The 25,121-nt window shown below is 32.7% G+C and overlaps 3 protein-coding genes across 4 annotated transcripts; 2 read left to right on the plus strand and 1 right to left on the minus strand.

The window, feature by feature from the left end:
• The first annotated feature begins 2,826 nt into the window (after positions 1–2,826).
• Positions 2,827–6,757, plus strand: LOC11408848 (protein SHORT HYPOCOTYL IN WHITE LIGHT 1). The gene is made up of 4 exons (XM_003613438.4): positions 2,827–3,068; positions 3,193–3,402; positions 5,451–5,516; positions 6,351–6,757. Exons 1-4 carry the CDS (start codon positions 2,901–2,903, stop codon positions 6,483–6,485), a joined length of 579 nt encoding a protein of 192 aa, XP_003613486.1. The 5' UTR covers positions 2,827–2,900; the 3' UTR covers positions 6,486–6,757.
• A 1,980-nt stretch (positions 6,758–8,737) lies between these two features.
• LOC11408849 (transcription factor BHLH089) lies at positions 8,738–11,841 on the minus strand. Its single transcript, XM_003613440.4, has 6 exons — positions 11,393–11,841; positions 10,800–10,976; positions 10,036–10,101; positions 9,739–9,807; positions 9,576–9,647; positions 8,738–9,201 (listed from the first exon to the last, which is right to left on the minus strand). The coding sequence occupies exons 1-6, from the start codon at positions 11,597–11,599 to the stop codon at positions 9,073–9,075; spliced, it is 720 nt and encodes a 239-aa protein (XP_003613488.1). The 5' UTR covers positions 11,600–11,841; the 3' UTR covers positions 8,738–9,072.
• Positions 11,842–14,336: 2,495 nt separating this feature from the next.
• On the plus strand, positions 14,337–20,670 carry LOC11412241 (chromosome partition protein Smc). 2 transcript variants are annotated; one of them, XR_005646162.1, is made up of 12 exons: positions 14,337–14,476; positions 14,550–14,594; positions 14,975–15,073; positions 15,165–15,275; positions 16,181–16,355; positions 16,469–16,525; positions 16,626–16,762; positions 16,868–16,927; positions 17,013–17,090; positions 17,376–17,482; positions 17,956–19,163; positions 19,951–20,670. XR_005646162.1 is itself a non-coding variant. In XM_013598293.3 (11 exons), the coding sequence occupies exons 1-11, from the start codon at positions 14,405–14,407 to the stop codon at positions 18,005–18,007; spliced, it is 993 nt and encodes a 330-aa protein (XP_013453747.1). In that variant the 5' UTR covers positions 14,337–14,404; the 3' UTR covers positions 18,008–19,385. The 2 variants fall into 2 exon arrangements, 1 of the variants encoding a protein (XP_013453747.1); XM_013598293.3 differs by lacking the exon at positions 19,951–20,670 and having other exon boundaries at positions 17,956–19,385.
• Positions 20,671–25,121: the final 4,451 nt, after the last annotated feature.

Here is a 25,121-nt window from a genome sequence, read left to right on the forward strand (position 1 = left end):
TTATATCATGCTGTCGTATACTGTTGTGTTGCCGTTGATTGATTATGATTGTTAATGATCGCTGATTTATACTTAACTGCATTCAATTAGAATGAACAATGTGTTGGTTCGAGTTGTAAGTGGCGAGCTGTTGTTCCAAGTAACGGAGTCATAGGTGGTTGATGTTGATCGAGTTGGGGAGTGAGTCATAGTTATTATGCACGGTCGTTGTCGTTGCCTATGTTGTCGTTGTCGTAGTTGAGTTGTATGCTGATATACACAAGTTGAGTCCTTCATGATTAGGAAACCGTTGAGGGCTCATGCCCTGGAATGTTAATCATTCAACCGTTGAGGGCTCATGCCCTGGAATGCCTTGTCATTCAAATTGTTGAGGGCTCATGCCCTGGAATGCTTTGTCATTCAACCGTTGAGGGCTTATGCCCTGGAATGTTCATCATTCAAATTGTTGGGGGCTTATGCTCCGGAATGCTTAGTCATTCAACACGTTGAAAATAGTACCACGTTGTAGTTGTTGTTGTTGAGGTTGTCGTTGATGTAGTTGTTGTAGTTGTTGTTGTTGAGGTTGTCGTTGATGTAGTTGCTGTTGATGTTGTTGTTGAGGTTGTCGTTGATGTAGTTGCTGTTGATGTAGTTGTTGAGGTTGTTGTAGATGTCGTTGTAGATCATGTAGTGGTCGTTGTCGTTGACGGAGAGATTGAGTCGTTGTTGTCACTATTGGTTGATTTAGTAAGTGTTGTTAAAGTTGAAGAATCATGAATATCATTGTTGATTATATATTGTTAATTATGTTTATTTAATTAAGTTGTTAAATGCAGTTGATGATTATATATACATCTATTATTATTGTTTGTGAATCTCACCCCTTCTGTTTGAATGTTGCCTCGACCGTGGGTAACGTGCAGGTATTTCTGAGTAGTAGGTGCGGTGGCTCAACTGTCTAGGGCTCTGATACGTTCGGGATGGGGATTAGATATATTCATTTTCATTCCTTATGTATCAATTTTGGAACATGTCTTTGGAGTTTTATTGTGATGGAATAAAGCCTTGAAAATTAATTATGTTGAGGCCTTCGTGCCAGATTTAGTGAAGGATGTTTAATGTTGAAAAATATTCCGCTGCAATTTATTGAGGTTAAATTAAATAGTTTTACATTCTATTTAAGAAATTTTGAAAAGCAGTGTAACACTCCGTTGTTGATTTAAACTCTGATTTTATTTATAAATATAATTGTTGGGAAGTCGGGGTGTTACATTAATGCTAATGTGACCATGTTTGACGAGGTGCCTACTAAGCAAGTTCATCCTAAGAAGGTGAGTGTAGCCAATCACCAAGTCAATCATGTTAAGTTTGAGATGATCGAGGTAGAGAAAGTATGGTTGGTGATTCCTTTAGTGGGACGAAGGATGCCACTGAGGTGGTGAATCCTAACGAGCCAAATAGTATCGTGACTATGAGAACACTTAAACGAGAGATGCAAATTTTTAGGTTGTTAGCGCCGAGGTGGAAACTAAGTATGATTATTTTGTATTTTTCCTGACGTAGCTTTTCATGATGTAGTTTTTTTGTTGTCTTTTGTTTGCACCTCATACTTCATAGTTCTTGTAACTTAATGGTCGATGACAACTTGTTTCACCAACCACTACACTCTATATGTTGAAATTTTCAATCATATTTAATGGATTTGACCCGTTCGTGCTTGCTTATGATGAGGCTATGTTACCTTTGATGCTCTCCTTTCCTTTACAAATAGCAATTACGACATCTTCATTTTTTAACACACTCTCCTTCATCCATTTGTTTTGAAAGTTAGACAATTTCTATCTTATTTCTAAATAATTTTGTTATTTTCCTCTATGGGTATGAGTTACAACCTGTTAATGAACAACATTGTTAGTTGTTGATCAATCATATCGTTCTCATTTCGCTTCGATGGTGCCAAACAAAACATTTTCTTAATGTGATTTTTGAGAAAATACGCAAAAAATAATAACGAGAAGGGTTTTAGAATCACATTATCTTTGCTTTAAGGAAAAAAATGATATTGATAGATTCAATGAGTGATAAAATTGTGTATTGAAAATCAAATTTTGTGAAAAAAATTTGTTTGGGAGAGGTTTTGAGTTAGAATGTAAGAAAAGTTACGAGCTTCCAAACTACGACACACTTAGTTTTTAGAAGGGTACTTCTTGAAAAAAGATGTTATGATGAACCCTTTCAGTAAGAGGCAATGTTGAAAGCGAGGGGTTGCCAATTACCACTCCCAATAATATTAGATTAGCTAAGCAAGCTATTTGGATCAACTTGACACTAAAGTCCATCACAAGACACCAAAAAGAAAGAAAGAAAGAAAGAAATTGCAACGATCCATCAAACAACAACTTAAGATTATTGTGTAAACCACAATCATCTTTGATTTCCTATTTTGTCAAAACCACAATTTTGGTTCTAATATTTCTACTTTATAGTTTTAGTCTCCATTTTATAAATTTTAATCAACTCATGATTTTTACCATCCAATTTAATGATGATAAAATATTAGGTAACATAAAATAACAACAAAATGCTAATTGTTAAGTCTTAAAAAGCAAATATAAATTAAGTCACTTATCCACATTAAAATGTGTGCTCTGACCATTAAATTAGTTGAAAAGAAAACAAAAATTAAATCATGACCAAGGATATAGAGTTAAAATAACTTCAATTAAATTTGGATGGCTAAATAAAAATTGAATTATTGTAAAATTAAAAAGAAAAGTATTACAATTCCATTTTTTTTCTTCCCAAATTACATTTAACCAAAAAAATAAGAGATTATTGTTTTCGTTTTTGTTCTTTTTCCTAACGATGGTGGGTGATAATAAATAAAACAAAATCTTTAAAAGCTTAATGTTCGGTCTCAAATGGCAGCTACAACAACAACACAATTGATCAATCTCACGTCCTCTCCACGCTCCAATCTTCACCACTTCTCACCGAACAATGTTCATATTCTTCATCACCAACCCTTTCCTTCTAAACTCTACTACAACCATCGTTCAAATCTCAAAACCATCAATTGCAATAGCAAGGTATACAATTTTCACCTTCATGTTCTTGTTTCAGCCAAAGGGTCACTCAAAATTTTGTTTTTAGAAAAAGGGTAACTCAAATTTTGTTGATGAATTTTTTTACGCTTGTTTGTGATTTTTGTAGCTGAATAACTCAAGTGGTGGAGAAGCATATGAGATTGATGAAGGTGTTTTTGGAGGATATGATGGGATTGAAGAGGAGAGTGATGAGGATGATGCTGAGAGTAGTGTTGATTTGTTGATAAAATTCTTGCAAAGTATGTTTAAGAAGATGGCTAAAAGGGCTAAAAAGGCTTCGAGGAGTGTTTTACCAACAGTTATATCTCCTCAACTTGTAAGTTTCTCTTTTTCTTCAGTCTTCACAAATTTGGCGAAATCTGGCATTTTTTTGTGTTAAGAGACCCTTGTAATCTAGAGTTCGGCCTCGAGCTAAGTTAAGTCGGGCTAAAAATTGTTCCACTCAGAAATTGAACTCAGGTTCTCCTAAACAATTCATCCTTGGTGGGGCTCATTAACCACTTTAGCCTATCACTTTTAAATGAGTTATCCTTAGGGAAAAAAAAACCGAGTTCTTTTATTGCAACCATGTTAGTGTATGTTTAGATTTGTGGTTGCAAAAATCACAATGACTCACTGACAGTGAGTCACTGTGATTCTGTCAAACATGCATTTACTGTAGTAAATATAGGTTAGGCCATTAGTGATCATGAATAATCATGTGCAGAGGTACACACTCAACATTAGTTGTCCATTCTCTATTTAATTTTTTTTATTAGTCCGTTCTCTGTAAAATTATCACATTTTGTAAAGGTTGTTATTTTGCATGGAATTTTCGTATAAACCGAGCTCCACACATCGCAACCCTAAGCTGGGTAGGACCACATGAGTGACAAAACTCTTGCTCGTGAGTTTTATTGTTGTTGCATTCTTAGAGTTCAAGCTTGAGAGTTGAGACCTCTGATTAAGCTAGAAGCCACACATGTTATTCCATTTAAATGCTCTTAGGTTGCATGACATTTACATTTACTTATTGGAGAAACTACCAAATTACCAATAATAAAAAGTGTAGTGTTTAGTCCCTGTGAGCAGTTGGTACTTGGTAGGGATATTGCAGTATGCAGGGGCCGGGGTTCTAACCCCGGATTCCCCACTTATTCACCTTAAAGGGTGAATTTCTAGCCACTACGCTAATTGACCCCCCAAAAAAAGTGCAGTGTTTAGTAACAATTCTAGTATGAATTATCATATTCTGGAGTTTGGAAGCTTTCATTTTAAATTACTATCATCATCCATTTTTGGAAGAAAAAAAAACTTTTGGGTTTGTATATAAAGACTCTTTTGCATGCAAAAGAAATAACTGCAAATTTCAAGTATATCCTTCATTTTCATTAGCTCACTCACCCATTTACACTCCCTCTTCATTAATGTAAGTATGAAGTAATTGATAAAGGGTTAATTGACAAAAATAATTAGTTAATTTAACATTGAATTAAAAATGACGGTTAAATAAGAACAAATCTTTTGAAAAAAGCTGACGATTAAAAGAAGAAGATGCAGTACTGTACTATAGGTTAGACCATTAGTATGATAATGTGCAAAACTACACACTCAACATTATTACATTTTGTAAAAGTTGGTTTATGTTGCATGACATGTTGGTATGAACTGGGTATTGCAACCCTTGAGCTGGTAGGACCACATGGACAGCAAAATCTCCCCTTTAAGAGTTTATGTGCTGCTACATTTTCAGAGTTCGAACTCGAGGGCTTTATTCAAACTGGAAGAGACTTGTGTCAACTAATTTAAACGCTCTTGGGTTGGGTTGCATGACATTTAAATTTACTTCTTAGAGAAACTACCAATAATTAAGTGTAGAGTGTTTAGTAACATTTTTAGAATGTATATCTCACCTTGTACTGAAGGAAGAAAAAAATGTACATCACCGGTCATTAGTCGGTTTTTGAATATATTGCATGAAGTTTTAGCTTCAAGTTTCCTTCCCATCTTTTATTTTAGTAAATCCTTAATGAAATTGTGATGGTTATGCAATTTAGAGTTTTAAACATATATTTTGCCTTTTCAAGTCTCTAATTTTATGATCGGGGTTGTTTTTGGATTAGCTAATCTTGTGGTAGATAAGCTTATGATGAAAATCGAATAAGAGAGCTTTTAAAAGAGAAACTGTTATTTTCCAAAAATTAAGCTGAATCAAACATGTAGTTATTCATGAGGCATGGTTTGCCTTTGATTTCTAAACACTAGGCAAGGTAGAATATAAATGTGCTGCATGGTGTTTTTTGAAGTTTAGGCGCTGAAATTTATCCTTCAATGTGTCCTTAACTGCTTTTTCATTTTACTTTCCATTTGGATGGGGAAATTCAGGTTTCTTTTGCTGTTGATGGGACTCTGCTACTTGCTACACTTTCTGTTGTCAAAGCACTTCTTGAGGTATTGTTTCTCCACTACTGTGTGGCTTAATGAAGAGTTCATGTCTAGTTGAAAGACTCAAAACCTCTATTTTATTTTACTGTGTTTACAGTTATCTTCTTTGTCTGTTATAAACACTACTTGAGACTTTTCATGACGTGAGTAAGAGATGGAAAAGAAGGTTTGCAATAACATGTTTGCAAATAATCCTTCGTTTACTTTGTCAACATTTTCTATTTTCAGTTGCTAAAACTTGCGTTGGTTTTACTTGTTAACAAGTAGAAAAGAGACTTAAGTGAGTTATTGTGATAGAAAGAAGACAAAGCGCTAGCTACGGATGATGCATTTCAGGAAATAATGAAAATAGCTATTTTGACATTTTCATTGTTTCTGGAAATGCAAGACAAATGTTCACTTCAAGAGTCTTTTTTCTCATATTTGCTAAACAACTTAGAATTCATTTTACCAGAAGTTAGGTGTTGAAAATTTGAAATGTTATTTTTGCACAATGTTTATGGTCATTGTAAATTGCACACCTTCCTTGATTCTCTTACTAGATAATGGACCTGGGTGATGCACCACGGGGTTAGTTATGTGAGGGTGATAACATTTGTGTAGTTTGAGGCATTGTTTATGATTGAGACAAAAAAATGATGCGAGTGAACTAGAACAATTACTGGGACAGGCTTAAGATTATTCTTATGTTTTTGGTCTTGCAATTTATATAAGCTAACCAAAATTATGGTTCTAGAATTTTGTAGTACTTCCTTCACAAAATTTCTTTGCTTTATAACTGGAAATGCATGATCAAGTAGTAGCTAACAACAATTGGTGAATATTGACTGTGAATTGCAGGTCATCTGCAACATTGGAGGCACTGTATTTGCTGCAATTTTGGCCCTACGTGTGATATGGGCAGCTGTTTCTCACTTCCAGTCCAATGGGAATAGTTTCAATCAAGGGAATAATTCCTTCGGTGCTATAGCATAGACATCTTCTATAAATTTAGTTTGATAGTAATCTTCATATGGAATTTTCTTGAGGTGCATATTTTACGTGGTTCAGCTGAATAAACGCATCCTTGGTGTCGAGAAAGAAGAAAATTAGATATGAATAAGTATGTGTCTGTACACAGAAGGATGTTATATACACCACAACGTAAGTCTTACATACAAAGATTCACAATCATTTTAGTTATTGTAATTACATAACATATGAACAATATCAAATATAATTATGCCATTTACATTATTTTTGACACACTTTCTCAAGCTGAAGCATATAAATTATATGAATCAAGTTTGTTACATATATAATTGATACGAGAATCTCTCATCGCTTTACGAAGACGTTTGCCAGATGATTATTTAAATTGATGAAGACAGTGACAATGTCTTTACATAAGTTATTTTCGCAATGTAACAATGTGTTTGAACTTCTCATGAACAACTGTTAGCTTGTATTTGTAATCAACAAAAATTGAATAAGATGGTTTGGGTTGGGTTCTTGAATGCGGCCACATCGTGGCTGTCTTGGCTTTTTTATAATCCCACAACGTGTTTGGTACCACATCGGGTAATCAATGTATCGCCTGTCAAGTTGAAGTATCAATACGTAGCTTTGGAGCTACTGTGGTGACACTGGATTCAGTGAAATCCAAACACATACTGATCTCTTCTACTACCAAAACATCTAAGCCTGAGGTTGACATATTCAATCTATAAAACTTATAAAAAAAAATAAAAAATAGGTATTTGCAACTCAAATTTGGACAATAAAGAACATGTGAAACCTTACATTGGAAACTAAAATAATCTCGCGTACCTGACCACGACATTATGATCCTAGAACATCAGAGGTAGGGGTGTGTAAAATTGTGGTTAATTGAACCATATCACTAAACTGAACCAAACATCAGATGGGATTGTTGGGTTGGTACTTGGATTAATTCGCTACTAGTGAGAAAAGGTGACAAAAATGGCAGTTCTATGGCAGTGCAGGGACTCTCAAGTGTAAGCAATTGTTCTCTCCTTTTGTTTTAATTGTACTTATGGTGATTTCATAGGGTGCTTCAAAGTTTCAAATTTCAATTGATCAATTGGTATGCTTCTGATAGACTTGATATTTCTGAATCTCACAAACAACAATATTACTCAGTCTGTGTTAAGCTAAGTATCAAATCCCAACCTTTTCAGTGTCCTATCAGAGCATCTGTGCATGAGCTAATAGCCTACTGAAGAGCTGGAAACACGCTCAAGATATTAAGCATACTGGGCGAAAAACCCTGTCACAGCCAGCAATATGCGTTGGCAGAAGCCGGTAGAGGGTTGATACAAATGCAACATTGATGCCTCCTTCTCAAGTGAGTTGAATAGAGTAGGCATCAGCGTTTTCATTTTGTTCTAGCCCGAACAGATTGGTTCTCCCCATTAGTCGACCTAGATACTGGTGAAGCACTTGGGCTCTTCACAGCCTTGCGGTGGGTGAGAGACCTACAGTTACATGATGTGGACTTTGAGATGGATTCACAAACGGTTGTGGACAGTGTGTATGGGAAGAGGAACATGAATTCGGATTTTGGAGCTATCAATACTGATTGTCGTCTTCTCTTTGCTTCAGATCTTGTAACCTTCTAGGTTAGATTTATTAGTAGACAAGCCAATGAAGTCATTCATACCTTAGTTCGGGCTAGTTTCCATATCTTTATCAATATTCCAACATGTATCCAAACATTAATTTTAAATGAAATGCATTAAACTTGTTTTCGTAAGAAAATAAAAAATAAAGTTGCATTGACATCCTGATCTATGATGAACCACGACTTGATTATTTTCTCTAAACTTATAAAAAAAATGAAAGTAAAGAATTCCATTTAAGAGGGGTAGACACATGTACATGAGTTTTAAATAATTTAAAAACTTCATGATACATCAATTTTTAACTCATGCCTATCTCTCTTTTGAATAGAACTCTTTCACCACAATTGAGCTGGTCTACCTATGATTTTGTTGAAACTCTATGATCCCACTGAACTCTTTGTTAATCCAAACACGCGTTTAGTGGCAAGCAGAAAAATCCATAAAAGAATCATCAAACACAACCAACTTACACTTAACAAGCAATAAATAATCCATATTATTGGTAAACTCTGCTATTTACAGGTGCTGAATTGACTAAACCAAACAAACAAAATCACATGGATTTCAATTTATTCAACATAGATTCACAAACAAAAAACAATATTGAGTCTATAAAAATATGTTGAGACGATTATACAATATATAACCATTATGCATTCAGAACAAGCATTCTTCTTTTACAAAAACAATGATCATATTAAAAGCTATGAAGAGTATATAGTCCACTAAGCTAGATCTGATGTAAATGAATTCATTTCCAGCACACTAATAACAAATGCAGTTCCTTAAATACAAACCAAAGCGACCCTGTGGTATAAAAAACTGGAATCAAGTGTCCATTTGGACTTCAACACCTTGCGTATATGATTTATGCGAGCTCTGAAGTAGAGAATAATGTTCCTATTTGCATTTAATATCAGGTGATGAAATTTCATAGATTATGATGTTCTTTCAAAACCACCTCCCAGCTGCATATGTAACCACTCTGGTGATGCACCTCGGCTATACTCTCTTGTAGCATGTGAAGCAAATGGTATGGCGGTTGTATCAAATGTTTGCTGATCAAACTGGAATACAAGTTGATGTCCATGAGAATGAAGATAGATTTAGCTAAAAAAGTGAAAACTTAATTGCACTTTAAACTCTTTAATTTGGACTAGATCTGATTATGGTCACTCAATGATTAATGGGTGATTTTAGTCCTCAAATTTTTAACGGAAAACCTCAAATAGATTTATTATGTTTCCTACCTGCTGCTACTATCTACTAATCAAATAGCGTGCACAAAAAAGGCTTCTAAACAAACCGGTATCCTTGCGATATAAAAGTGCAGTTATACTCAACTCACCAAAGGACATTATATAGAATAAAGCGGATAAAACCAAATTTTAGAATATATAGAATTCAATGTAAAAATGTAAGGATGCTGTTAAATACTTACAGTTTTAGGAGGAAATACTTCCATACCAGGTGTCGGTCTTGAATTTACTGCTTCAAGCTTCATCGACAAAAACTGTACATGTAAAGTAAAATTTAAAGACTCAGAAATAAACTATAAAGCATTATATTATTTTCACAAAGAATGACAGATAAATAATTCACACCTCTACTTGGTGATGGAGTGATTGGATATAATTGATTATCTCATCAAGGACCAATGCTTTCCCAATAACCTGAATAAAAAAATAAATAAACCAGCCATAAGGAATATTTTCAGATCATCTTATCAGAGATTTACAAACACAAATATTCACTGATGATTTTGTTCTTTTCTATTTCATATGAAAAGTAACACATTTTACTCTTCTGTCTTTATGCTTGTTTTCTTCTTGGTTACTTTATACACATAAAAATGCGGCGAGAGCAGAGACAAAACTTAACAGGCACTAAGTTAACCATACCTTGTTGCATCCAGGGACTAAATCCTGAAGAGTTTTCATCCTTTCACTAATCTTTTCCCTTCTAGCCTGTCCATCAGTGTCCATCAATATTCCATTAGAAAACTAAGCTAATAACACTGATTGCAAAAATCCAATAAATCAATATTTCCTCTCATTTCCTTAACAGTTTAATTTTCTTAACACAACATTTTTCGGAAATTTTCGGATCACATGACTTGTACCATAGCTGAGTCAGCGTGCCAGCCTCAATATTACAATTATCCCAGTTAAGAACATGAACCTTGCAAATAAATGCACAAAAAGTTACCTAAAACTAAAATAACTATTTAGCAAAACCACCATTCGGTTTTAATTATAAACAAAAGTACTTAACTTCATAGTTCATACATACTGAATAAGAAACTTAGTCAAGTGCAACTAATCTTCTTAGTCTCATAAAAAATATGTACTTTCTCAAAAGTGTCTTATAACAACTTGTTCGATGAGAATAAAATAGTATTATAATTATATAAAATAAAACCTATATTAGTTTAGGAATACAAGAGGGAGTATGGAATTTGGTTCCTAAAGTTCTCAACTTATTGACAAATGCAGCCTACAGATTCAAAGTCGTTAACTTTACTGGCCAATTTGTAAAACATAAAATCGAAAAGACAAAAGCAACATAAGCAAGCAATATCTTTGAGGATCAATATTATTTGAAAATAAGAAATTGAACACCCTATAAAAATACACTTTGTGAGAAATAGGAAGTAGGAAAATACTCTTTCTGCAAGACTATGGCTATCAGTAGCTTGACCCCTTCTAGCTCGGACATGGATGTAGTCTTTCTTAGGATGTGGCTCATCACTAGTTTCTTCCGCATGCTTTCCTGAACTGTTTTCTTCTCCTTTACTGTTCCCTGATGTCTTACTCCTTTTTCCGTCACCACCATCATCATTCTGCACAAAGTCAAATTCAATACCTCTACTCCAATAACAAGACTTAAATTCCAACCAAAAAACAATATAGCAATTTGAATAGACAGATCCATTCTTCATATTATAATACCAAATTGCACATTATTTTGAGTCTGAACTCTCAAAGTAAAAGGACCTTCTTAATTCAGAGTTTGACTAGGATTGCTACATATCAAACTCAACACTCTTGGTCAATTCGATTTTAACTAAAACACATTAAAACTTCCACTTGGATAAATAGCTTAATCAAACTCTTGTAACATAAACACTTATCATATAAGTACTTATGCATCAGTAATTTCTATAATAAAAATTAAATTAAATTAAATAAAGCTATTTTCATATCAGCTATAAGTTGTTGTTTTCATAAGCTATCACATAATTGAACGGGCAATTACCACGGCGTTGGAATTGCCACGGGCACCACCATTGGTGGTAGAAACGCATTGAACTGAATCTTCATTTGTTACTCTTGTAATTTTCCTGGCATGGTTGAGTGGTTTCTGTTCAGAAGTGAGATCTTGAATTGAAAAATCTGGATAACCCGGGGCGAGATGCGGTGGTCTGGACTGCCAGATCTCCGGTAGATGATATGCTGGATCCATGAAATCTGAAATATACCGTTAACAGGGAGGGAAGAAAGGTAGTATAAAATAAAGCATTCAAATTCAAGTTGTAGAGTTTGGTGTGAGGGAATGCAACAGTGAATACTGAATAGTGATATGGTTGGACAGTACAGTATAGCGTGGTGGTCACAATGCACTGTTTATTTATAGTATCATATCTACTCACTTGTTCTTTTCAGACACATACAACTCACTTCTTCACTTCCACTCACTCACTTGTCTTCCATTTCCTACTTTTTTTTTTATTTCGAATTAAATAAATTTTTTGTGAAGAGATGTGATTAATATTATAAGAATTGTGACAAAAATAGATGTGATTGACAAAATTAAAAGACTAGTTTCATCACTTATTTTTGTATCGAATTAATAATGGGTATTTTGCATTACTATAGCTTAGGGTGCAACGCATGCTGAACAATTTGGTTGGTTGTTTATATGTGGTAGAGTATTGTGTGACATAATGTACGTTATTTGGATTTGGATGGGAAATAGTTGATCATACTGGAAAGCAAAGAATAAGGCAATTAGGGATGATATAACAGGTGTATTTTCAAGGGAAAAAAATAATTTAATTTGGGGATGTATTTGAATCCCACCCACTGGTATGGACCTTGTTTGATATCGACACTAAACTTGTCCACTTACATTCATCAGTTTTGTTTTATTGAGTCATCTTTAAGTATGTCGTACTTTCTTGTACCCTATATATGTCCCCAGTATGATAATTGTTATGATTATTGAAGCTTTCATTTGGTAATTGTCTATTGTCCAGCAAGGTTTGAGAGCGAAAGACAAGTAAATGAATAGAAAAAGGGACACCTTACTGTAACATTGACAGCAATTAATTTTTTTATTTTTATTTTTTATGATAAAGATAGTCTATTCATTTCAATGATAACAAGAGAATACATTTCTTCGTGAGCTTATCTCTGTTGGTAAAGACATTATTTGAATTTTTAGTCACTAGACTACCTTATCAAACACAATAAATGGAATACGTATTGTAAAATATGAAAAATCATGAGGACTAGTCACGATAGATGTCATTCTAATTATAGAATGAACTACACCATTCGCTTGTCGTGGCACAAAATTTACCCTAATATCTTGCAATCAACCTCAAAGATGACTTGTTGATGTTCCATGTCCCTCACCCACTTGAGAGCACAAAAGAAGACCCAAGACTTCACCTTTTGTCGTTGAGAGACACTATGGTATCTGCTGGGCAGCAATAAAACTTTCATTACTGTCTGGCATGCACCGCACATATCACAGCTAGTACGTTTGAGTTCCGCAAAGAAACCAACGTCGACATTACATTTATAAAAAAAAAAAAAAAAATATTTGTATAATTATTTTTGTGATAACTTTTTAGACAATCTTTTCTTCTTCTTTTGGGATAAAAACATTAGAGAAAAATAAAAAGAAATAAAAAATATAATGTGAGTACATGAAAATTATTATAAAAGTTGTCTTAAAATATTGTATAAGTATCATTTCTCTTTATAAAAACTTTCGAGAGTTCTCAATCGTCAAATCATGAACACACTTTGTTGTGATTTGTTAGCAAATTAGAAGGCATTCTCCCAATATCTATCACTACGATACCTCCATAAACTCCACAAATTCATAGCAAAAGAGATATCTTCGCAAACTCCACACATTGATAGCAAAAGAGAAGCAGATTGTACTACGAAAATAAAATAGAAGAGTAGTACATTTTGCCTAAAAAGCAATAGCTATGTTGTATATTTATTATTATCATCAGCATTCATCCTTTGTCCATTTTTTAGTGTATTAACACGTGTAAATTATAAACAATGTCTTTTATGAAATTTTGATTTTGATTAAAATTATATGCATAGATATTTTTGACTTTTAAGTAGTAACAAATATAATAAAAATTCTTCTTTATCAATAACACCAACAAAATTATACTGAAATAATTTGCTTAAAGATATAACTAGAATAATGAAAAAGTTAAGTCAAAAAAAAATCATGTATTCCCTTTATATATATTGGTATAGATATACGGCAGTATTTTTAACAAAATTATTTAAATTGTCGATCATTCTATTTTCGTTGTTGATAATAAGGATCGTTCTATATATATTTCTTCTGATCCATGTATATTTTACATAGAAGTGCCAGCAACACACAATTCAACATATTTTTTTATTGATTAAAGTTCAAGTGAGTTTCACTAAATCTTGTTAATCTCGTATAAATTTGATGAAACTCATGAATTTCAACTAATACAAAAGAAAGTGTGTAATTTTCACACACAAAAAAAGAGAGAGAAAGTGTATGCTAGTGTTTTGCTAGAAGACACCTTTTAGTTTTTAGGAAGGTGTTTTTTAGCAATTCACACCTCAAAGTGTGATTATCAATTTGCTAAAAGATAACTTGCTAAAAGACACCTTCATAAAAATTAGTTTGTGTCTTTTAGCAAATGTCTATAAGATAACTTGCTAAAAGACACCTTCATAAAGGGTGTCTTCTAGCAAAACCCATAGAGAGTACGTTAATAACAATATTTTAGTCTCTGGGATATTCTAGCTTTGAGTATAAGCAAAAAAAAAATAGGGGGGTGCAAAAAGAAACACTTACCACCTACCCCCACAATCATTCGGTGCTGACCGTGCTGGGCTGAATTTGGATTTGCCCGTCCATTTATGAACCCGACCCGGGTCACGTCACGCACCATAAACGTCGTCGTTTGAAAACGTTTTCCAGAATATAAAATGCTCCTTGATTTGAAAACGCAAAGTAGAAAAAACAAAAATGGAGTTACTGAAATTTTCGAAGTTGAAGCTTCAACTACAATCTCTCATAACCGAAGTTCGAGATCTCAGGGTAACGAACCATTTTCTTCTCCAACGCCAATTTCCATTTCCATTTCTTCTTCTTCTAACTTCAACTTTTTCAGGACAGAGAACGTTCCGCCACTCAACAACACCATCTTCTAATCCAGGTTTTCCAAAATTCTTCAATTCAGTTTTTCATTTTGAATCGATTTTTCGTTTAATTAACACTCAATTTGGTCCATAAAGTATATGAAAATCCGTCAATTTAGTCCTAACTACTAGTGTAGCACCGACATCTCCGATCAAAGGTGTGTCAGGCGGTGTCAGACACATGTGATTACATTCAATTAATTCATTTCTCAAATTTTTACTGGTGTCAATGTGTCACTGTTGTGTCCAATGTCGATGTCTTGTGTGTCAGGTCTGCGCGGGTCCCAACACTAAGTTGACGATTTTCATATACTTTAAGGCTGCTTAGTATATTGATATAGTTTAGAGACTAAATTGGTGGTTTATTCCTTATTTTGTTTGTGATTTTCGAGAATAGAAGCAGAAGCGGACTGAGGAAGAGTGGAGTAGAAAGATACAGGAATTGCAGGGTGAATTGGCTTTTGTTAAAGAAGAGAGACAGAAATTGGAGAGAAAGGTTTGGGGAATTTAATTTTATGTGCTGTTGAAGTGTGTTTTTTTTTTTTTTTTTTGGAAAAGGGATTATTGATTTTGGCTTTGTATTGTAGGTGAATTATGTACAGAATGATAATATGATGCTTGAGAATAAGCAGAAAGAGTTGAAGGGAACATTGAATAGCTTACTTCAGTCCAGGGAAAATTTTGTGATTGCTTACGAGGTTATTGTGTGTGATTGCCGTTTTTATTGTTTTCTAATTGTTATTAGATGCTATGTTATTGCATAATGTGACTTCTACTATATTCCCTTTATTAGGTTCCAATAGAATGTGATTTTACATTGGATTTTCTGTGTTTGATTGGAATCATGTTAATTGAAAATCACAGTTTTTTATATTATAATACAACGGTTATACACAATACTGGAGTCTGTTGTTTCTACAAAGATTGTGTTAGAGGCTCCCTATGGTATGAACCGTAATGAAGTGTTACAAATTCCGCCTTCATTGCGGTCCACCCCTAGCCACCTGATTGCGGCATTTGGGTTGCCTTCATTGCAGCCTCCGTACCTTCATTGTGTTGGATGTCAAGGGGTGGATTTAGTCCCACATTGCCTAGAGATATGGCCTGTGTAGTGTGTGTAAAGTTTGGGCAGCCCTCACCTTACAAGGTGGTTTTGTAAGGTTGAGTTAGACCCAGCCCAAATTCTAAGTATGAGAGGAATCGTGGCTTTTCTCACCCCTCTCTCAACTCAAGATTTTTAATTACCTTTGGTAGTTCAACTTGGCTGTTAAACAAACTATGCCTGAATTTGAGCATAACTGAAATAGATGAGGGAACTTCTGAGCTTTTTAGATAACCATGCAATGAAATCAGGGTATGCATTTTTATTTTATTTAATATTCTGTTCTATTAGTTTTTATTTTAACTGAGAGCAAAAGCTGAGTTAGTAGGTTTACACCCCAAGATTTTGGATTAGAATTTTGGATGATGTTGTGAATATCACTAAAAAAATGACGGCTCATACTTTATATCGGAACTATTTTCTTTTGTTTTTGTTTTGGAAATTCTGATTATGGACTGCCGTTGAATGTGTTTTTGATTTTTGAAAAAATGGGTTATGCAGGAATCTACTTCTCATTTAAAACGTTCAATTGAAAACAAAGATAGGATGCTTAGTGTCCTCTCAGAGAAGATAAATTCTCATCTACTATTATTTGATTCTATAGAGAAGGAGGTGTTTTATATCAAGCATATTCTGGATAAAGTCCAGAACATTGTCAAAGATAAAGAAGAAGTTGGTAAGTAGTTTTTTTACTGGCGCAGGTTCGAAGCATGCATACTTTTGGATATTCTTATCAACCACGGAAATTTCATTGCATATTCCTGTTATTTTTGTCTTTCCTTTATTCAGTGACCAGCTTGAAAAACAAAATGAACCAGGTCTCAGCATTTGAAAAAGAATTTGTTGGTAATTAAGATATCCCTTTATTCTATTCTACATTTTAAAATATGTTAGTGATATATTCATCTAAGCTCTATCAACTGAAATAACTTCCTTTTTGTTCTAGAACATATCACAGACCTAAGAAACAAACTGGAAAACAAAGAGGCCGAGTCAAGAAAAAAGGATAGAGTCATCTCAGAACTTGAAGCAAAGCTGGACGGGGCTAAAATTAGCAACAATAACCAAGCTCAAATAGAAGATATATCCATACCACCACGGAATAGTTATCTATATCAAATAGTAGTAATAAAAAAAAAATTGCATTTTCATTAATTATTTTTTAATTTGTTTCTTAACTAGTGTCACCTTCAGAAAACTATATTGGCAAAGGATGCAGAGATACATAATTTAATTTCAGACAAAGAGGTATCATATTCAACTTTTTATTATTTTTTTCACTTCAGATTAGAAATCTCACTATTTTCTTACCTTTTTTTAAAATAATCCAAAGGCTTTACATAATGAAGTTGGAAGCTTAAGACTCATCTTACAGAGGTTTCAGGGCACTATTACTAATATGAATGAAGAGGTAAATGGATTTTTCTTAATCTTTTTCTAGGTAGAAGGGTTTGATTTTCACTAATAAGAATGAGCAATATCTTTAGCATTTATATGAATTGAGAATTGCATTATTTCAGTAAGAGAGAGATGTTTTCAAATAAAATAAGATAAAGCTGATATCTATGGTAAATGCTAAAGATATTCTAATATTCTTCTAGAAAATCTTTGACACCATTCCCTGTTAGTTCTCAAGATTGAGGAGCATGTTTTATTTATATATGTGTATTTGAGTGCAAAGCTTGTTTTATTCCAGGACAAAAAGTTATTCTCGTCAATTTTGCAACCTAAAGAAGCATCTGCAACAGATATGAAGATAGACGTTTATCCAAGAAAAAGAGATATGAAGATAGAAGATATTAGGTAAAATTAATTAATTTAACTCTTTCACAAATATATGTCTGAATATACAGGCTTATTCAATATAGAAAGAAAATAATATACTCTGTTGGAGACAAGACATGTCTTTTCTTGGTTGGTAGTTAAGGTCAAGCCCGTTGATTTTGGTTGTATTTTATGCCATATTCAACATGTTTTTAACCAAATTCCAAAGCAAAACCAAAAGATATAGATTTTTAAACTGAAATTGAATAAGACAAGAAACAGATTCTATAATAGTCTTTATAAACCAATATTTTGTTCCTACAATTCATGATGAGAGATATGAAAGAAAACATACCTGATGAGAAATTCATAGTTTTTCGATGAGGGAAATACACGCGTAAGCATCTTTATAATGTCACAGCTTTGTGACCTTATTGCAAATAGACCACTTTAGATGAATAGTCCTCTCATTTCATTTCATTCAAATTAAAATAATATTGTCTCTTTACTAGGACGGAAGATTTTGTTCAAAATAATGAAGAGAAATCACAAGAACCTACTTGATTGTTGTATAATAAGGCACAGGTTTGTAGTCTTTCAATTCTGTTTTGAAACACTTAAGGCATAGTAGTTTGACCTGCTTATACAAACAACAACTGAGATTGTTTGCGATTGTTTAGCTACATGAGAAACAATAACTTTAAACTATAGCGGTCAAAATGAAACAACATAATTTTCATGGAGATTTTTTCTTATTCTTTTGTTTTATACTTCTGTTAGCAAATACTAGCAATTGGTTAGTACGCATAGTCTGCAAATAACCAAAGCAGCATAAAAATTACAGTTTTCTGCAATGGATCTTTGTGAAGGAAGATTCTTAGGTTAGTTGTTTGTTGCATAACTTGTCATGTATTCCTCGAAAGTTTTTGGAAAAAAGGGTAAAATAATTTTGTTTGCTTAGTTTTGCAAAGTGAGTTTGGTTTCCTAGAGTGGTTCTAAGACCCAAAAAAAAAAATGAACAGCATTCATGTGCTGAAAATGTTTAGTCAATGCCGATTTATGACGAAATCTAGGAGAAGCTATTATTATATACCAATAAAGGTTGTGGTTGGCACTTGGCATATTAGTGCAAAAGGTCCTCCGTTGAGTGAGGAATTTCAGATTGGGTAGTCATAATTGTAACTATTATCTGTATCTTGTGATGGAGGAAAACAAAAGATGTAATGATTAGACAGCCAGTGGGATAAGAATCTTTGCTTGAAATAATTTTAAGAAATGAAAGGTTTGAAAAGTAATTATTGACTTATTTCATTATGTAAGGGAAACATCTGTCATTACATATTAAAATCTATGGACAGAACAGTTAAACTATGATGAGTCACAGGCATGGAGTATTCTGCTTGACCCCACTGGTGGTCATCACTCTGAATTTGGCCGGGGACATTTGGTTTTTGAAAAGAATTTTTAGCTTAATTTCAGGTTAATTTTGTCAGTGATCTAATTTAGGCAAAATGTCAGTCTCTACTCTCTATTTTCAAGGCAATTGTTGTAGGCATTTGCTTACTTGAATACTAAAAATATTTTGGTCTGACCATGTACTTTTGAGACCAAATGTGTTAATAGAATGATTCACTGGCTATATGCCTGCTTATTCTGCTGGCTTGCTTCAATCTTCTTTGGCATCTTACAACCAACTATATCTCTAAGGACTGACAGAAAGGTATTAATTTTTTATTCATTTATGCTCCCACTGGCCATGTAAATTGATGGATATTGTAAAGATGTGCTCATAAGTTTTTTAAGTTTGTTGTGTACTTCAGTGTATTATATAATTGTGCAGCAAGTTTTGATGTTCAATCATATAATTAGACTTGATCCATATTGTTACTTGAACATCCTACTTTGCTTACATTATATATTTAGCTGCAGGAAGCAAAATATACATGTATGTGTCGTCTATTATGGGGAACTCTAAAAAGTTCCCAGCATTGTAGGAATGAAAAATAACAGCCTACTTATGTGCTTGTGAACTTGCTGTAATGGTAGGGTTTCGAAAAATTGTTGGTTTTTGAAATCGTTAATCTGTATAATCGTTTCTATATTTTACAAGATCCTTTATTCATTCTTCTAGGAGGGAATATGGTACATATCTTGATTCTCAATGTTTTCACTTTAGCTTTCATCATTTTACAAGACAAATACTTGTAGTCCTCAAATAAAAGTGTTTCCACCGCAACTGCGGTGTTTGCCACTGGGGTTTTCTTGTGAAAGAAATGTTCGAATCTAGTGAAGGAGAAACTCATGTGACCTTCACATGTGTCTGTAAAAGTATTAGAAATTTTAGTGAAGTTTTTTAATAATGTCTTTAAAGTCTCAGTTCAGCAAAGTTTTATTATTTTAAAACATTGTCAACAACTATGTTAAATATTTTAGTTAAGAAATCAATATAATAACCTTTGGCTTAAGATTGATTGGTCATCGCATAATCCTAGTGGGATTGTATGTAGGAAACTGTCAAAAGGTATATGGTGAGGGGCAACTTAGATGTGGATTTTTCATCTCATAATGAACATATGGGATTCAACCTTTGTTTACCCGATGATTGGGAGAGTTCTTGGTGGCTAAAACTATAGGCAATGTCAATCATTAACAGTCAATGAAGGTGAAGCCATAGGTTTGTGGTATGCTATGAAATGGACATTCGAGCTATAGATTCACATCGTTTTTGAACTAAATTCAAAAATCCTGGTAGATAATATCAATTATCCAAGGGTCGATGATGATTCAGAGTTTGGTGCCATTATTAGTCAATGTAGACAACACTTAGGTTTTTGGTTCACTCGTTTTTCTGTTGAGTTTGTGAGGCGATAAACAAATATAGTTGCTCATTCTATTACTATAGTTGTCATATTGCTGTCAAGTTTTTAATGTAGTTACCGGTTGTATTACCCATCTCATTCATTTGGAAATGCAACAGAACCTTTTCAGTAAAAAACTATCATATTGGATATTTATATCAAGTTCTTTTAAAACATTATGAAATTTCATTGTTAATTACTTTGTAATTTAAGTACAAATTATTCAATAAGTTATATTACTCGTAGTATTTGATAGTTTGGAGGGACAAGAAGAGAATAACTTTGAGGATGAAGGGGGGAGAAAGATAGTAGCAAGGAAGAGTAGTCATCCATAAGGAATTCAATAGGATTCTCGCGAACTTAACTGAGTTGGTAGAGATATTGCATTTTATATGTAGGGGTTGGGGTTCGAACCCCGGACACTCCACTCCTCCACATTTAAATTGTGTGAGCTCTAGCCACTAGGCTATTTGACAAAAAAAAAAAAAAAAAAAAAAAAAACCTTTCAATATGACAGAACTAAAAAAATGTATAGGAAATAATTTTGGAGAATAGGTTTTGAATAAAATTTTAATTCCATTCTTCATAAAATACCGACTCTGGAGTATTATTTCATCCCTCCCTTTTAAAGACATTCTTCCAAATTAAGGTGCACAATTTTCCTTCCAACCATTTCTCCCATTTTCTCTAAAATCTTGTCTCTTTTCCTAACTCCCAACAAAGTCAGCCTAGAGTTCTAATTGTATTTTAGCTAAGATAGAATGTAGCTTATATGCAAAGGAATTGAAACACGAACAATCGAGCAAATAACTAGATAGGACTTAACCATTTGGCAAAACCCACTCAATTGTGTAAGCTGGAAATACCTATAATTCCTAACTTGGGATGAAGGTGTGACATGATGTGGGGCAGGAGTTTGGTTAGAATGGCAACAACTAGTGAAGTGATTGAGTAGAAGCAAGAATATATAAGAGCACTCACATCCACGTTATCCATATTGATGGTATAAATGGACTCTGTTCAATATAGTAGTATATTACTTCACACTTTTCAATTATTCAAATCACACAACTATATTTTCTAAATATTCATACTAAACCCCTTTTTCAAAACTCTAAAATGGATCTCACTAATCTCACATATTAATAAAATATTCATTGTGATATTCCTTTTCATCTATTAATTGGAACAAAAAAAATCAAAATTAAGTAAAGGCAAAAGAGAGTTCACGTGCACGATACTATAATGAGTTTGAAAACTCTCTTACCATGCCAAACATACAAGACACATTGACAAAAAAGCTTGCACTTCGTGAAGACACTGCTTTGTGTCGGTCAATATTTATGCTCTAAGAACCCAGATTGGACTCTCATACACACATAATGTGCAATGTATCTAGTATTTCTTTCGTATGCTTGTTAAATAGTAAAAAGGGTTTGTACAAGTATATAAAAAGGGTAAACTGGAATAGATGTCCATTCATGGTTTCATCATAAGTGCAATTTAAATAGTAAAAAGTTGTGGGGATATTTGATCATAGGTTGGGCACATATTAAAACTTGCAATTTTTAAATTTGTACGTGATGTTTTTGTTATGACAAATGTGAGCAGAGGTCTCACATCGTTTAGATAAGTAAAGATTGTTAAACCAATTTGGATTGATCTATTGGTGTTGGCTTGAAATCATGAAGTATACACCTTTTTAAGGTCAAAAATCTAATATATTAGGATTTTAAGTTAAGATGTGATGTCCCTATTACTTATGTTAGTTTTTTTTTTTTTTTTGACGGAACTTATGTTAGTTATGTAGTTGTTTTTGATCTAATTTAGGTGCTCTCTGAACGATAAAGAGACTGACCGACTCTTGTGTCTCAAAAGTGTAAGGGAAAAAAAAAAAACTTTAATTTGAAAAGGAGCATAATTAATTGATATCTCGCACTCCAAAGATATTTTTGCTGCTAAACATCTTTGAAATAAAAAAATAAAGAAAAAAACCATTCAAATGATAGCTTTCCTTTTTTTTTTTTGTTGTTGCAGTAGACTGATATTTCATTAAACAAATAGTGGCCCGATTCAAAAAAAAATTAAACAAATAATGGCATTTTATCAAGAGCCACGACAACATATAAGAGGGAGATTCCACGCTATTTTCTTCATCGTTAATCCATACATTATTTTGAAAACTTTTTGTGCTTTCGTTTAAAACAATAAAAGCGTAAATCCATCAAAGAAACTTTCTTTCCTTAAAAAAAAATATGTAATCAAGAAAAAACAAATAGGAGTACGCATGTAATCAAGAAACTTTAAAAAACAAATACTAAACAGAAATAATCCATAACACTTTTCGAAATATGATGTAGAGGTCATAATACATTGAAACAATTATAAACTAATTGTGAAATGCCCGAGACCAAATTTTGGCTCCTCAATTCTTAAACCCTAAACGTTGATCGCATCAACTCTTTTAATTCTTAACTTAAATCACTTAAGCTGCCTAACCTCCTGGTTACAAACATTTGAGAGAGCAATATTGTCAATTGCTAACCAACTATACGTTTGCGTCCGAAGTACGACCGTTCTACTCACCGTTCGTCTCAAGAGACTCCAATATCAAATCAATTGTGTCTGCGTGCATCATTCATCATTCTAAATTTAAATATTACTTCATTTTATAAATAAAAAAATAATAACATACAATTTCACTATTTTAAGGAAGATGCTAACGAATATCCTTGAAATATTGGTCAAGAAGACAAATATAGAAATATTATGTTTTTTATGAAACAATATAGAAATATTATCTTAAAAGTGGTTAATAAACTTTTTAAAATTCAAATTTTGTGTTTTCCCATGTAAAGCTTTTATTAAATGTTTTAGGACACTTGCCAACATGACTCATATAATACTCTATCCATCCATTTTTGTAGAATCTTATAACAAAAATAATGTGTGTAGGACCATTACTAAATTTCTATTTATGTATTTTTAGTGTTAACTTTTCATCTTCTAAAATAAATCGGTAGTGTTAATAAGAGATATATTCAATTTCCTCACAAAATATAAGCAAAAATCAGTCAAAGAAATTATAGTATTTGATGCAAAATTTGGATCATAAACATTAACGTTCTTTGATCCATTTTAATTATATTTTGAGACGGATGAAGTATTTGAAAAAAGAGTATTAAATGCATTTAAAATTTGCATTAAGAGTACTATTGTACCCTATTTTTCATTCTTTTCATTAGAGACATATTAAGACGTTGTTGGATATTAAACGGTGGTACTTTTTTGTTAGAATTTGAACTTTGATTCTTACTATTGTAGAAGTCTAATTCATTTCGGCGGACATCGAGCTGATAGACAAGTACGTGTATTGAGTTCAACCAATTAATTGAATGAGATTTTTTTTTGCTCGTGAGTGTAATAAGTAATTATTACCAGAGTTATGCAAACAAGTGCCCTATTAAAAAATATAAATAATTGTTAAATTTTATAAAAAAAAATATATATATTTTGTTGTTTCAATATCTTGAATGCACGGTTTCTAAGATAAAAGGTTCCAGTTTAAATTTTAAGCAAGTGCCAATGAGACACTTGTTAGCATTTCACTTACTCTATCTGTTCCGGATTAACTGAGTTATTTGATCATTTCACATGTATTAAAAAAAATGTATAAATGAAGGAGAGAAAAAAATGGTTTTAAATGATTTTGTTATGTATTGGTGCATTCTCAACTATCATAAATGCAAAGTGGAATATATTGAATTGAGAGTGATGAAAGTAGCATCAATTAGAGTTATAATTAAAAAAAATACTTAATATTCTATTGTAAAGTGAAATAAATCAGTTATTTTAGGACAATATTTTTTCCAAAGGTTCGGTTATTATAGGACGGAGGGAGTAATATTTTTGGATAAGAACAATGCCTCGAGCAATTAATTATCTTTACACATTTAATTTTATGGGTCTTGTTATCTTGTGTTCTTAGGGCACAAGTTAAGGAATCTAAAACTAAAAGTTTTTTATTAAAAAGAACAAAATTTTGACTTTAAAAAGTTGAATAAAGATGAATGCACAACTTTTAAGACAATTATTTCTATTTTAAATTTTTTAACATATGCCTTTGAAGCACATATTAACATTTGACTAATTTTATTAATAATTAAACTTCCATATGCACAATGTTTCAAATGGTCCATGATGAACCATGATTGTAAACAATGGGATAAAATAGTCATAAAGGATTGTATGATGTACCATATACACTAGATACTACATCTGGATCAAGGTGTTGAGCAAGTTAGCTATGTTGGTTTGAGTTAAAAGTTAAAGAAGTTAGAGATCTTCGGTTCAACTTTCAAGTGAATTAAAGAAAAAATAGTTAAATATGTTTTTAGTCCTTACATTTTGCGTTTTTTTGAAGAATAGTCTTTATATTTTATTAAATGTTTTTAAAATCCTCATATTTTATCTCCGTTATCAAAATTAGTCATTGTTGTTAATTCTCTAACGGAATGCTGATGTGGTGTGGCAGTTAGTGGATCCCAATTATTTTAGGATTAAGTATATTTTTGGTCCCTATATTTTGCGTGACTTTGAAAAACAATCCTTACACATATTAACAAATATAAAAATTGTGTATGAAAAAGATAACTCATAGAGTATTTTTTACGATTATTCTTTTTCAATTTTATATAAAGATAACTCATAAAGTTGTGTTGATGGAGTACTATTTCCCTTAGTTGTGTTGATGGAGTACTATTTCCGTTAGCAACATTGTCTTTCAAGTGAGTTAAGCTAACAACATTCTTTCAAACACT

The sequence above is a fragment of the Medicago truncatula genome, chromosome 5, assembly GCF_003473485.1.
Source record: "Medicago truncatula cultivar Jemalong A17 chromosome 5, MtrunA17r5.0-ANR, whole genome shotgun sequence".
NCBI classification, from domain to species: Eukaryota; Viridiplantae; Streptophyta; class Magnoliopsida; order Fabales; family Fabaceae; genus Medicago; species Medicago truncatula.

Excerpts from the sequence above, each read along its gene's own strand:
- LOC11408848 (XM_003613438.4), top strand. The coding sequence starts at position 2,901 with ATGGCAGCTACAACAACAACACAATTGATCAATCTCACGTCCTCTCCA. Across the intron at positions 3,403-5,450 it reads CAGTTATATCTCCTCAACTT|GTTTCTTTTGCTGTTGATGG; the intron begins GTAAGTTTCTCT and ends GGGGAAATTCAG. Across the intron at positions 5,517-6,350 it reads TTGTCAAAGCACTTCTTGAG|GTCATCTGCAACATTGGAGG; the intron begins GTATTGTTTCTC and ends TGTGAATTGCAG.
- LOC11408849 (XM_003613440.4), bottom strand. The coding sequence starts at position 11,599 with ATGGATCCAGCATATCATCTACCGGAGATCTGGCAGTCCAGACCACCG. Across the intron at positions 9,648-9,738 it reads CACTCCATCACCAAGTAGAG|TTTTTGTCGATGAAGCTTGA; the intron begins GTGTGAATTATT and ends TTACATGTACAG. Across the intron at positions 9,202-9,575 it reads AAGTATTTCCTCCTAAAACT|TTTGATCAGCAAACATTTGA; the intron begins GTAAGTATTTAA and ends CTTGTATTCCAG.
- LOC11412241 (XM_013598293.3), top strand. The coding sequence starts at position 14,405 with ATGGAGTTACTGAAATTTTCGAAGTTGAAGCTTCAACTACAATCTCTC. Across the intron at positions 14,595-14,974 it reads AACACCATCTTCTAATCCAG|AAGCAGAAGCGGACTGAGGA; the intron begins GTTTTCCAAAAT and ends TTTCGAGAATAG. Across the intron at positions 16,763-16,867 it reads ACCAAGCTCAAATAGAAGAT|CTTCAGAAAACTATATTGGC; the intron begins ATATCCATACCA and ends AACTAGTGTCAC.